We start from the raw sequence: 14979 nt of genomic DNA, 5'->3' as shown, positions 1-14979 counted from the left end.
AGCTATAAGTGCATGTAGTGCATGCGCAATATATTTACAGCTCGTTGTCGTATGAGCGTTTTCGAAACTTTAGACAGATTGAATCGGTCCGCAATGGCGTGTCAGTTGAGTTTCGAGGGGGTAGACTGGCATGACTGCGTCGTGGAAGCCATGATCCAATCAGCAAAAACAAAACACTATCCAAAAACAAAACACCGCTCATCTCCGCTCCATTTTGCTTATATCAAATGCTACCAACAAAGTTAATGAGTAGCGGTGTAATTAAATAAACAAAAACGTCGTATGTGTCTACTAATCACAAAGTTTTCATAATCTTTTTTTTTGGTCGTTTAATGACACTAAACGCTTGGCCTGTACGATCAAGGGAGGGGAAAATCATACAATCTTTCCTACGAAATGCATATAAGGCAGTATTTTTACTTGCATTGTTTTCCCGAATTTAATTTGAACAGTATCTTCATATTTCAGAGCGAACTTGCTATATATTTATGTAATAAAATAGCAACTGTACATTTGTGTAGAAAGGTTATGCCGTAACGCCTGTCCACAGTTAGCTCGTGTTACAAAACTAACTTTGAAGTATGCGTGAGTTGAAGTGGCCAGTCGAGTCTCTTCGATTAGAAGAATGTTTCAAGTGTCAATTCAGTCGGTTGACACTTTGTTGTGAGAATCATTCCACGCTCTCCACGGCAGTATTTACAAACTGGATATCGCGTGCTGGGTGGGACCGTTTCTTTTATTGAATAAACTTAGACAAAAATCGAGGAATATGAAATTACCAAAATAAATAAATGGATATATTATTACAGAAACATACTCTTTTGATATGTTTTAGTTTGGATGTGTGTGTGTGTGCAGATTTCATACACATTATAATATGCAAACACATTATACCATACACTGCAGATAGCCTTCCTTAAAATCTCATGATATCTCATGTTAATATATTGTTAAAAAAAACTAGAGTAATCACTGGGCAACAGAGCAGTGTTTTGATTAGACAGCCACATGGTCATCTTCCAGTAAGTAAAATATTTTTCCTGTTCCATCTGCAACTTCCCAGCTAATAGATGTCAACCCCAACTGATCCGTCTGTTGGAATGTCCCATCCCGGTCCGTCCCCCGGTGCTGGTTTGTCCCCAGGGCCCATTCTGGGGCCTAGCCCTGGCCCAGGGCCTTCTCCAGGCTCTGTTCACAGCATGATGGGCCCCAGCCCGGGTCCTCCCAGTGTCCCTCACAGCATGCAGAGCCAGGGTGCTGGAGACTATTCCCAGGAGAACATGCATCCCATGCACAAGGTACACACAACAGCAGTTATGAAACGCAGCCAAAGTATATGGATTTACATTTTCTCTTTATTTTTCATTTTAAAAATATTTTAATTACACAAGCATCCTGTAGTTTTTAACACTGTCTCACTCTATTTTTGCTACATCAGCCCTTGGACGGAATGCATGAGAAGGGTATGGGAGAGGACCTGCACTATGGTCAGATGAAAGGTGTTGGGATGAGATCTCTGCACAGTGGCATGGGTCCTCCGCAGAGTCCAATGGATCAGCATAGCCAAGGTCTGTGTATAATAAATAGATAACGTTTTTAGGTTACAGGCAACATCATTGCAACGTAATTAATTTGAGTTGTGTAATTTATTGGTAATGGTAGTTTTCAGTCACATTTGTGCTCAGCATTCTCCCAAAATGTGATGTCTTGCTCTTAAAAATGTCGGTATTTTTTCTAGGATACTTGTCCCCTCACCCTTCCCCAATGGGACCTCTACCAGAACATGTACCAAGCCCCATGTCGGGAGGGGGACCTGCCACACCACAGATGCCCCAGTCCCAATCGGGCCCTATGATGCAGATGGACCCTCAGGGGATGGGGCAACAGGGCCGTGGCCACTCTGCCTTCAGCCCTGTCCAGCTGCAACAGCTCCGGGCACAGATCCTGGCTTACAAGATCTTGGGCAGGGGACAGCCTCTACCTGAAAACCTGCAACTGGCTGTGCAGGGCAAGAGAAGCCTTCCCACAATGCAGCAGCAGCCTGTCAACAGTGGCCCTTACAACAGGCCTCCAGGTGTGTGCTGGTAGTTGTAGTAACATTAAAGGCATGCAGAGGCATAAAAAGAACACATAGAGACCATAACAATGTGTGTTCTTCTATTGCCTGTGATAAAAAAAAAATTCTATGATTTTACTTTGGGTTTTAAAACATATAATCTTACCACCATGAGTCAATTTTTATTTGCATTGGTTGCAACAATTATTATGTAAACAAAACTAATGCATGCTTATTCAGCTTTTCATATTCAGCCTATAAACATCTAAAAGAATGCTTAAGCGTGGCATGGCAGAAACGTTGTTTGCTGTTTACAGGCTCAGTGGCATAGAGAATTATCTGACTCAGAGCAGCCAAGTTGTCCAGAGAGGTTAATTCATATTAAATACCAACGTGTGTTGTTATGTGTTCTCTTGTCATATCCAATCAGATTAACTCCTTTCATTCCCATTAAATGGCGAGCATGAGCCCCCCACACTGCAAGTGAAATTACATCATGCAAAATGTCACACCAACTGTTTTTTCCACGTTATAGTCACAGTAACATAGTTCTCCTTTACAAAAAAAAAAAATGCAGACCAGGTGTATTTGGTTAGGAATTAAGAGATATCCTTTGGAGGTGAACTATGGGACCTGTTTCTCATCTCCATCCCACTTGTTGTAAGAGCTTTTGTCTTGCTAACCAAACTAATAAATGGCAATAAATGCGTATGTGCCTTGCAAATGATGTAAATCATGATGTTGGATAGCTTTAACATCCTAGCAAAAAGTTACTCTCACTTGCAGCAAAGTATAACAGACAGAGCAAATGGATTCAGGGCAGATTAAGTATTAAGTATTTTCGTATAATACAAAATTAGTGTATGTACATCTGAAGCAACTCAGGACAGGTGCTGAATGGAAAGAACAACTCTGGTGTTGTCCTGACATAGGGATTGGTTGTTCTCTTGACATTTGGGATTCGTTCTTCATAGAGATGAGAGCACTTCAGTAAGTCACTTTATACAAAACCATTTTCTACCCACTATAAATGCAGTTCTACTGAGAAACAATAAAACTATTTTTAGATTAGCTGACATGTGGCTATGTAGGGTTGTGGAGAAGGACCAAACTCATAAACCTTGTGTAATGTGTTCTGGTAAAACTTGATGAGTGTTATGCACAGAGCAGAGAATTGGTGTGGAATCTTCTCCATTGAGCTCTAATATAGCTGACCACATCCTGTTTGTTTGTGCTGTTTTCGTAGGCATGCCAATGCCCCATGGTGGACCTGTGTCTGGCCTGTGTCCTACTCCAACCATGCAAACACATGCTCCTAGTGCTGGCCCAAAGCCATGGCCTGAGGGTGAGCATGGGCGTCTCTGTAATCTCAGAAGCAATTCCTTGGAGCCAGTGATCACCCCTCTCCCCAGAACCTCTCACTATTTGCTAATGTCTAAAAAGTTATCCTTGCACTCAATGTTACAGAATAGACACAGGCCCCTTAGGAATTGCAGTGCTTGAAACATCCTGTTTTTTACTTTCTTTCTCAGATATTAATGACATCTTAGTAAACATGAGCAAATGTAGGCGATGGAAATGTCTTTATTACTCTGTAAATAGGAGAAATTAAAACCTTTATGTGATGGGTCATCAAGGCTGTCAGGGTGGTCAGGAATGAAGCACACTCTGGTGGGGTGGGGGCTCCTGGGCAGTGGCGCAAAAAGGGGGCATGCAGCGTATGCGACGCATAGGGGCGCTGCACTAGAGGGGGCGCCAAATCGATGAGATATAATACTTAATTTTTGTCCATCTTACGTTCGCCACCCCACCCCCCGTCAACAACTTCAGGTTGAAAAAATTGAAATTCAAGTTCAGATTAAAAAATTCAAGTTAAAATTCTGGTCGGGGAAACATCCGGAATACTTAGGAAGAGCAAACGTAGGGCTAATCATACTCACATCTGGCTAACCACAAAACATCTATGAAGGCATCGGGAGGTGTATCTCTCTGCCAAGTGTCCTGTAAGGATTCGGACCCTGTTGTGGCAACATGCTGTGGCCTCTGTGCTACCCGGAGATGCAGGTGCCACATAATCGTGGCACTTAGCTTTGCCATTGCCACGTGGCTGTGGTGTCTGCTGTCCAGAAACGCCAGCTGTCTCTGACGACAGGCATCTAATGACAACTCTTTTGGGTGATTTATCTCCATAGAAACCGAACAAAAAGAAACATTTGGCCAAATGGCGATTATCAGTCCCAAAGACGTTCTCACATATGTAGAGCACTTGTAAAGTTTGATGAGGGTGCATTTAATAGCGTGTGCGTGTGTGTGTGTCTATCTTGAGAATGAATTCATATGCAACACGTATGGGGTTCACATATCAATCAATCAATCAATCAAAGTTTATTTGTATAGCGCTTTTCACAACACGTGTTGTCACAAAGCGCCTTACAGGATTTAAAAGGTTAACAATACTACGGGTCCAGAACCCTAATGAGCAAGCCAAGGGCGACAGTGGCGAGGAAAAACTCCCTAAGATAGTGGGGAATAGGAAGAAACCTCGGGAGAACCAAGACTCAAAAGGGAACCCATCCTCCATTGGGCGGCCCGTAAACACACAGATTACACAAAATACAGACAAATACACAAGTCACACACAAATCACACAATCAGACTAAGTAAAGGTAAAAATGAAAGTTCTGGGTTATGATATTGTCACTGTAAAAGTCTGTTGATGAACGCCAGGCTTTCATTCCGTGTCGGAGCAGCGATGCTGGTATTGTAGGCTCCGACTGCAATGTTACTCTCCAGGTGAACCTCGGAGAAAAGATACGAGATGTAGTAAATATGTAACAGATTAATCAAAGGCCAAACTAAACAGATGAGTCTTTAATCGAGTTTTAAACATTGAGACTGTGTCTGAGTCCCGAATAGAGTAGAGGCAGGAAGATTATTCCACAATTGTGGAGCTTTAAAAGAAAAGGCTCTTCCACCTGCTGTGATCTTTTTGATCCTAGGAACAGTTAATAACCCTGCGTCCTGCGAGCGAAGTGAACGCGCTGGGTTATATTGTTCAATAAGTTCACTAAGATAGTCTGGAGCTAAGCCATGCAGCGTTTTATATGTTAATAAAAGTATTTTATAGTCAATACGGAATCTAATTGGCAGCCAGTGTAATGACGATAGTACGGGACTAATGTGATCAAATGTGAACATATGGGGTTCACGGTTCACGGTGTCATTAAAAACATCATTATACGGAATAAATTTTTCTGCCCTTTCACTTATTCAGCTAAACACTGAAAATTTATCATTTATTTGTTTCTTTATTTTTTTTTTGTCATTTTTGGTGAAAAAATAATATTTGGTGCATCCCTAAATTTTATCCAAAACATATTGTAAGGCACCACTGCATATTAAAATTTCATTACCTTCCCTTTCTCAAGAATGTTGCATTCTTATACTGAAAGAGGGAGAAATTCTGTTTTTCTAAGGTATTCTTTTTAGCTCACGCTAGAGATTTTCAATAACATTGGATATCAGGGTACTAGTGTACCATTTCTGTAAGTATGTAGGTATATTTGTCATGCTGGAAAATCTAACCATGACCCCTTCTTTACCGTCCTAGTGGATTTGAAGATCCACTATCTTTCACAGAGTTCATAGTTCCATGTTTCTTAACAAGATTCCCAGAGTCTTTGAAAGAAACCCACACCATCAGTAATCCACAATGATCACAGTAGGGGTTGGTGTACTTTTTTCTACGATCTCGATGACTTCTGTGTCAAAGTCCTAACTGTTTTTGTCACATCTGACTATAGTTCTAAGGTTTTCATGTTTAGCCCCAGATTTTTGACTTCCAGTTCTTTCTTTTTGTGGTTCCATGAAAACAGAATATTTGTTCTGAAAAGCCAGACGTTGTGTCTGGTTGTAGTTTTGATAACCCCAGTCCTGCACTTGTTGAGATCTTTGGAGAAACTTTACTTCTGGATGTGTCCTCATTGTTGTCTGTGGTATGAAGGATTTTTTTCATAGCCTTTTTGCTTATCTTTACCAGTGGTGCCCAAAGTCGTATCATAATACCTAGTCACTTCTAATCATTGTCCTGAAATGAAAAAGTGGATATTTAGCAGTAGGAACTTGTTTGGGGTCATTTTAAGGTATCAATCATTTCAGAACACTTGAACAAAAGTTCAGGGTCCACAAACCTTCAACTGAGTAAACTGCACTTAATGTCCACTAACCAGAATCTCTCCCTTCCTTTCAGGTCAAGGTACCGAGGCCCCCACAGGCCCCCAGAAGCTTCCGGTTTCCGCCCCAAGTGGCAGGCCCTCTCCCGCCCCTCCGCAGACCCCCGCCGCAATAACCCAGCCCATGCCCAGTTCCTCCATCACCCCTCAGCCCCAACCCCCACCCCAGCAACCCCCACCCCAGCAGCCGCAGCCTCAGCAACAGCAGGGCCCTGGCCAGTCTTCCCTCATTATCCAGCTTCAGCAGAAACAGAACCGCATCACCCCCATTCAGAAACCACAGGGCCTGGATCCTGTGGAGCTACTGCAGGAGCGAGAGTACAGGTACACCTGACCAGCTGCGTGGCTATGGCCTCCACCTGCCCCGCTCAATTTTTTACTGCTTGTTTAAGAAACATTTACCCTCCAGCCTGGGAGATAACCTTATGGTGCCTCTGCTGCTTGTCGAGTGCTTGTTGTTGAGGCTAGTCCTCGAGGCTAGTCCTTGTTATTGAGGCTTGTTATGGAAGCTGCTCTTCCTTGGCTTTGTCCTAGAAACCAGCAATTAGTTAAGTGGACTTGCACTTGAGGGTACTTTTGAGTTGGTTGGAATTGGGTATAATTGAAGGTCTAGCCTGCCTGCCTCACCACTCTGGTCTAGGAGCTTTTAAACGTCAGATCTTATAATGAAAACATGTTGTCATTCTGAATGCCATGGGTGCACCTTTGCTCATTCCATATGAACCTTGCTTAAGATGTTTACTGATTACTGATGCTTGGTGTAAACTAAGAACACCTTAAGTGTTTAAATGATAAAGGGCCCTTATAAAAGATGTTAAGTAACATTTTTCCTTTCCATGTTTTGTGTGGAAATTTAAAACGTCAAAAAAAAAAGTTTGTGAATGAGAAAATGTAGTTTAATGTAATACAATGTATTACAAATGTATTAAAATGAATTACAAATTGGTTTAAACTTGACATACCTGATCTTGAACAAAAGTACACATTTTTTTAGGACCCTTCATTTTATGTGAGAGTGTCTTTTGAGTGGCAGTAATGGACTCTGCGATGGCATGGCTGTGTTTGGAACAGCACTGTTCCCTGCTGTTCAGTGGAGTGCTTTAGTCCTGCTCTGCTGCATAAAAATGTTTGCTCCTTTGTTCTTGTTTAATCTGCAGGAAACATTTCAATTGGTATTTTAGTTGATGCATTTATGCATCATCAGTATGTCATGATGTGTAGTGTTAAATATTGCTCACTCTCTCTCTGTTTGATCAAGACCGTCACTTTTATGTATCTTTGTCAACAGGCTGCAAGCCAGGATTGCCCACAGGATCCAGGAGCTAGAAAATTTGCCTGGCTCGCTGCCACCTGACCTGAGAACTAAAGCCACAGTCGAACTGAAGGCACTGAGGCTGCTGAACTTCCAGCGACAGGTAAAGACCCTCAAAGGCTTCAAAACAAAACCAAACCTGTGCCGATTTGTCTGATGTTCCAACTAATAGCACATTCTAGTGTTGTGTCAGGTGCACACATTAGCTTCCGAACCTACCATTACTCCTGCTCTGCATGTCCACATGAAACGTTGCTGAAGGACTTGTTAATAGGCAGGTTGTGGCAGATGTGTTGGAAACCTAAAGAATGTGCAGAAGCAGTTCTCCAACACTAGTGTATAAATTGTACCAAGTTCTCCATTAGGGGGTGCTCTTACTGTATTCCAACAAGGTTTAAAAACAGCTGCTTTCCCTTTAGTCAGAATTATGTGAAACCACACAAAGACTACACGATTAATACACTACTCAGGTGTATTCATGAACTATATGTATATGTGTTATATAATGCATTATATGTGTGTATCTGGCACAGTGAACACATTTACAAGATTCTGGATTGACTGTACATACAAATAAAAAAATTATTTGTAGAACATTTTACCTGTTGACCAACTAAATCCAAACATAACTAAATAACTAAATTAAAGTTAGAGCAGTGAGACACAGTTTGTTGGCGGTCACAGATTTAAACGGTACCCTGATTATAAATAAAAGATAAAAATGTAAAATGAATTTAAAACAAAGCATTATTTAAAATACAAAAATAAACTCCAGTGGACCTTCCTCAATGCCTATCTACAGTTGTGATCAAATTTATTCAACCCCCACTGAAATAAAGTGTTTTGGCCAGTTTGACATTGATTTTGATCATTTCAGTCATCTTATTTACAATTATATCAAAGAGGCACTTATAAATTAGACAAACATAACATAATATTTATGATGGAATAACCACAAATGTCTTTACTGTGCTCACATCATTATCAGTTTTATTCAACCCCCTAGTGACATTTTTTAGTACTTAGTACAACATCCTTTTCCAGTTATGACAGCTTTCAAGCGTGAAGCATAGCTTGACACAAGTGTCTTGCAGCGACCTATGGGTATCTTAGCCCATTCTTCATGGGCAAAAGCCTCCAGTTCAGTCACATTCTTAGGCTTGCGCACTGCAACTGCCTTCTTTAGGTCCCACCAGAGGTTCTCAATTGGATTTAAGTCTGGTGATTGCGATGGCCACTCTAGAATGTTCCAGCCTTTCATGTTCAACCATGCTCTAGTGGACTTGGATGTGTGCTTCGGATCATTGTCCTGTTGGAAGGTCCAACGTCTCCCAAGCCGCAGGTTTGTGACTGACTCCATCACATTTTCCTCCAAGATCTCCTGGTACTGAAGGGAATTCATGGTACCCTGCACACGTTGAAGCTTTCCTGTACCATTAGAAGCAAAACAGCCCCAAAGCATAATTGACCCCCCGCCATGCTTCACAGTAGGCAAGGTGTTCTTTTGTTCATAAGCCTGGTTCTTCCTTCTCCAAACATAGCGCTGGTCCATTGTCCCAAACAGTTCTAATTTAGTTTCATCTGACCACAGTACACTGTTCCAAAACCTTTGTGGCTTGTCCACATGACTTTTGGCATACTGCAGTCGACTTTTCTTGTTCTTTGGAGTCAGCAAGGGGGTGCGTCTGGGCGTTCTGGCATGGAGGTCTTCGTTATGCAGTGTGCGCCTTATTGTCTGAGCTGAAACTTCAGTGCCCACATCTGACAGGTCTTTTTTCAGTTCCTTAGCAGTCACGCGGGGATTTTTCTCCACATTACGCTTCAGGTAGCGCACAGCAGTCGCGGTCAGGATCTTCTTTCTGCCACGACCAGGTAACGTTTCCACTATGCCCTTTAACTTGAACTTGCGAATGATACTTCTGATAGTGTCTCTTGGAATATTTAACAACTTCGCAATCTTTTTATATCCATTGCCATTCTTGTGAAGAGCAATAACCTCTTCTCTTGTCTTCTGGGACCATTCTCTTGCCTTCACCATGCTTGGAAACACACCAGTAGATGTCTAGAAGGAGCTGAGTATCACAGTCCTTTTAAATCTGCCTAATTGGTGCTTATCATGCTTGATTGCTGCTCATTGACATCCACAGATGTTTTCAATACCTGATGGAAAACACTGGAATGAACCTCTGTTCTTAGGAGTGGTAGTCGTAAAGGGGTTGAATAATTGTGTCAATGAAGAAATCACAAAAAGGCCATTTAATACTTTATGACAAAAAAAATTGATGCTATCTTAGTTGCATTTAGTTCTTTAACAAGTCCTTGTAAGATTTCATTATGAACACAATTACAAATGTGCACTGAATTCCATAAAACCCTTCGCAGCATTGGGGGTTGAATAAATTTGATCACAACTGTACTTCGGCTCACAGTCTGCTCAGAAGTTGAATGTCAGACTATTTTTTCTGCAACTTCACTGTTGACGCTAGTGTACTGGGCTGACAGGACTTTGTGCGCTACCTTGGCGCTGTTATTTCAATACTGCAATGACGCAATAATACACGAGAGGGAGTGCTATAACGGGTAATATCGGCACTGCTGTGCTGCGGTCGTAGGCACGAGGCCGCAGGCCGAGTGCCGTAGATCAGCACAGCAGTGCCGATATTACCCGTTATAGCACGAACCTCGAGTGTATTATTGCGATTATACCACAGTTCCATTATCGCTGTTTATTGAAAGATTTTGAGTAAAAGAGGACGAGAAAATACGACCTGTTTGGTTAAAAACACTCCGCCAGTTAAAATAGTTCCATTCAATGGCTCGCTGCTAAACTTACACAACACTCGAACAGCCTTACCCAATAAATATTATAGAGGTAAATATACACAAAAACAACTGTTGATAAAGTTGTATTTATTAAAAATAAAGTACAATTATTGACCATCCACGGCTGATTCGTTCAGGTATATGTTCAGTCCAGCTCTAAACCAACGAAGCTGCTGATGCCATATAACTCTCCCTTCACGTTTCTGACGGATCCATAAAAACGTCGTAAAAGCTGATTCATTTCATTTTTGTTGATAATACTAAAATCGACTGCAGTGTTGTTGCTCTTTAACCAGGATGTAAATACGTTAAGAGCCCAGGACGTTTGTTTAACGGTATTAATTTCGTTTTTCTGCATTTCCAGCTCATCCAAATCATTATTTGTAAGCATGACAAACCTTGGAGGCTCATTGGAGGAATCAGGCTGGTCATTTATAACGTCATCCTCCAGTTTCAGATCGAAACAAATGGTTTCGAAGCCAATAGATTTAATTAAATCCGTGTAATTCATTTTGATACTTTTGATACTTGTTTGTAGTTGCGCTGTTTGGCTTGTAAACGCCGCTTCGTTGCTAGGTTACCTGTATGTGGCGGAGTAATACATGGAGAGCTTCGGTTACAGTGCTATAACATGTAATATCGGCACTCCTAGATCGCCTCTCAGCCAATCACATTGTATGGTCGGAACTAACTGTGGTATAATAGGCTTTAATTCCTTTTTATTGGAGCAATTTTTCATATTACATATTACAAATGTAATGTGCATTAAAACATAGATGGGCCCAAAGATTTATACAACTAAGGGCCACCAAGACTCGACTGGAAGCTGTTTTGGGTGTGCAAGCCTCCAGCAGGAGGCGCGGTTGCTCATCTGTTGCTGCTGAACCCCAGTCTCGCTGGGTTTTCACGTTATTTCCACATTAATAAAATATTGCATCAACACTCTTTCAGTTGACTTTCTTTTGGGAATAACTATTGATGTGATATATTATATTAATGTGTAAATTAGGTACACTTTTGAAACCGGCACATTTCATTTTTAATGTAGCATTCAGTAATTTTAAAAAGCTCACTTCAAGCCTGTTTTCCTCTGATTTTGAAGTCACCCCTTTTGCTGGCTGGCTATTTTCCTGAGGTACATTTCTTTTGTAATGCTGCACATATTAGAGAGCGTGTGTCTCCTCGCCGCCGCCGCCCAGCCTGGCCCTTCTCTAGTCCAGTTGTGTTTGGATGGTTTTGAGGCGAGAGCTGGATAAATGGCAGTGTTTGAATGGCAGTAATTGGAAATGTCACAATTACTTAATTATCTTCTGCATCTCCCTCAACATCACAAAAATAAAGTATGTCAATATTACTTATATAATTAACAAGAAAAACATTTATTTTTATCCCCCAAATAAATCCAGTAGGACCATTTTGCTGCTGCAAGAATGTAACAAAGTGCATTGAAAAAATTGTTCCTCACATCCGACATGTTTGCTGCAGTTACAATGCATGCCTCACTCCACGGTTGAGTTTTTATCATGTTGTAATGCAATTTGTATTTGCAGTTCTTTAAAAAGGATCAAGAACTCTGAAAGAGCAAGAGAGATATAGTATGCCAGAGGCTGATAAACAGTAATGATTATTGTTAGCTCAGTTGCTCTGTTCTGCTTTCTTTACTCTTTCTTTAGTTTAGTTTGGTTCAAATGCTTGAAGCTGAATAATAGCTGGGAAACTGTGGCTGTTTCAGTGAGACTCGCTGTATTAAAATAACGTGTTAATGTGTGTTACACAACAACACATAGCTTTATCCCCGGAGCTAATGAGTAAAACCTCCGTTCTGATTCACATCTACATCTACAACCAGGAACTAGAAAACGTCATTGTTCGGTATAAATTATTCTTCACTGTCACTTATTTGGCTGAACACTAAAAAACTTGGCCGAATACTTCTGGTTGGCCAACATTTTGTGCATTCCTAACTTGCTTAAAACATTGGGGCTAATATATTAAGTAAGTAAGTTGGTGCCCTTAAAGTTACCTGTAGGTTAGCCAACCTTCATCCCGCTGTATCATTATGCCAGTTCCAGATGGTTCCATGCTATTCGTTTTTTCGTTTCATGAAGTGAAGCAACACTTTGTAGTTTACTAAAAACACAGGCACTACCTGTGCTACCTGCAAACGTGCCTGACATTAAATCAACACTACTAAACACAGATATTAGCATATATCGGCCATCCGGTATATAGGCCGACCTTTAGTCACTAACATGTTGTGTTGCTCCAGTAAGGACTGTGTCGAAAAAATGGCAGTGACCAAGGGTGTGCCAAGTGACTCCAGGTGTTAAAACCACTGTCAAAACCTAATTCTCTGCACCAGAAAGCATATCACAATTCAGAGTGATCAGTTCCATCCACTTTGCTGTAGGAGTTGTAGCTTTTGGTGTAAAAAGTCTTTTTATTTTGTGGTGGTGATCACATTTGCATGGAACTGTGGGAGACTCCTCTTATTTTTTATTTTTTAAAGCAGTCATGGCCCAACACCATTATGATTCTGAAAATTTGCAGCAGATCCATTCCATCATGATTTATACAAAAGAAACAAAATGTTTTTGAGAAAGCTCTTTGCAAAAGTTTGAACGTGTGTGTGTATGAAGGTATGTATTTGTGTATGTATGTATGTATACATACATATATATTGTAGACATACAAAACTAAATTGTGGTCCTTTATATACATGAGTAAAAAGTTTGTGTAGAATTATCTGGATTCTCACACATCACTGATAGAAAACGTGTCTGAGCCTCAAAGACGGTGTGCCCTTGAAAAGAGGGTAATTGGAATCTGTTAAGGTCTGAGTCTGACATTCTCTGCCATGTAAACAAAAACTTATTTTTGGTTATCTGCAGCAAAGGTATTCTGTTTGGAGAAAGCAGATTGCTGTACACAAACCCCCAAACCTAATTTCAACTAAAGTATGGAGGAGGAAGTCCAACTGGTTTGGACTGAAAATCACTGAGGGACCAATACATTTCAAACTCTATCAGGATTTTCTACAGCAGAATGTCAGGGCTTTTATCTGTGATCTAAGAACTCCAAAGAGGATGTGTCGTGCAACCCACAAATATCCCCATGTGCAAAAAAAAAAAAAAAAAAAAAACCCAAACAAAAAAGCGAATCTGATTAACTACTGACACAAGCAGAGGAAATACTATATTCTACAATGGACGATGACCTGAACCCTATAGAAGTATGATTTGATTCAGGCCGGGTCAAACAACACATCTCCAAAATATGTTGCTCAGGTGTTTGGCAGAATAGGCAAGAGAGCCACAGGTCTAATAAATTACTGTTGAGATTTTTGGCAACAAAAGAGCTTCCATTAGTTCTACCAATTGCTGACCATTCACACAGGCTAATTTCTAAGTTATATAAATATAAATAATATATATGTCTCTCTCTAGCTGACACAAAATACTCTGTAAAATGTAAATTTCTTTCTGTGAGTGGAGATTATTCACTGGGGTATATAGAGATCCAGCACACATACACAAAATGGCAGTCAGTTGTTATTATGGTGTGCTAAATTCAACAAAAATGACCAGCATAAAATAATTAGGAAACCAAAAAAAAGAAACAATTTATACTGAATAAATCAACCTGGAGCAAAACCAATACCACACATTCAGTTTTAAAACATGACATCATGACCTTAGTGTGTCAATAAGGTGCCCTCAAACATGAACACACAATCAAAATGACAAATACAGTGCACCTCAAATTGTCAAATTGCAAACATCCATAGGTCAATCGCTACCTGTTGTGAAAAGCCCATAGATTTCATTTTAATTAAAAATGTTTTGCTGATTAAATCAAACTGATGTTTGGGGCGGAATTTATTTTTAACTTGGATTGAGATCATATCACATATTCCAGTCCATCTTCATGACGCTGTTTTCTGGTGCTCCTCAGCTGCGTCAGGATGTGGTGGCCTGCATGCGCAGGGACACCACGCTGGAGACGGCCCTCAACTCCAAAGCCTACAAGCGCAGCAAGCGGCAGACGCTGCGCGAGGCCCGCATGACCGAGAAGCTGGAGAAGCAGCAGAAGATCGAGCAGGAGAGGAAACGGCGGCAGAAGCACCAGGTACATTGCACACGCAGGCCTTCCCACGCTGCACCTTAACTGGAGCTTTGTCCGAGGTGGAGATGCACAGTAGTGCTGACAAAACACTTGTGCATGTTGTAATTTTTTATTCATGTATTTTCCGCAGGAATATCTTAACAGCATCCTTCAGCATGCTAAGGACTTCAAGGAATACCACAGGTCAATCTCTGGAAAGATTCAGAAGCTGTGCAAAGCTGTTGCCACCTGGCATACCAATACAGAGAGGGAGCAAAAGAAGGAAACTGAGAGGATTGAGAAAGAGAGAATGAGGAGGCTGATGGTATGTTGATTTGGAATTTCTTCAAAGGACTGTATTATAAGGAACATATAAAGAACACCACAGACATGTTGCTCAAGTAACATCTAAGAGATATCTTCAAAGCCTTAAAGAGATCCTCAAAGTAACC

The 14979-nt window shown here is 40.9% G+C and overlaps 1 protein-coding gene across 2 annotated transcripts in view; it reads left to right on the top strand.

The window, feature by feature from the left end:
- The window catches only part of smarca2 (SWI/SNF related BAF chromatin remodeling complex subunit ATPase 2), a 41624-nt gene that overhangs the window by 444 nt on the left and 26201 nt on the right, over positions 1-14979 (top strand). The window contains exons 2-9 of one of the 2 annotated variants that reach the window (XM_077000858.1): positions 1064-1298; positions 1439-1568; positions 1739-2074; positions 3303-3401; positions 6306-6612; positions 7577-7703; positions 14378-14551; positions 14679-14852. In XM_077000858.1, the coding sequence (XP_076856973.1) occupies positions 1071-1298; positions 1439-1568; positions 1739-2074; positions 3303-3401; positions 6306-6612; positions 7577-7703; positions 14378-14551; positions 14679-14852 (1575 nt within the window). In that variant the 5' untranslated portion in view covers positions 1064-1070. The remainder of the gene's footprint in view (positions 1-1063; positions 1299-1438; positions 1569-1738; positions 2075-3302; positions 3402-6305; positions 6613-7576; positions 7704-14377; positions 14552-14678; positions 14853-14979) is intronic. The other variant, XM_077000859.1, reaches the window with a different exon arrangement.

The sequence above is a fragment of the Brachyhypopomus gauderio genome, chromosome 3, assembly GCF_052324685.1.
Source record: "Brachyhypopomus gauderio isolate BG-103 chromosome 3, BGAUD_0.2, whole genome shotgun sequence".
NCBI lineage: Eukaryota > Metazoa > Chordata > Actinopteri > Gymnotiformes > Hypopomidae > Brachyhypopomus > Brachyhypopomus gauderio.
The sequence above is the reverse complement of the archived record's forward strand: the minus strand, read 5'-3'. Positions and strand labels throughout refer to the sequence as shown.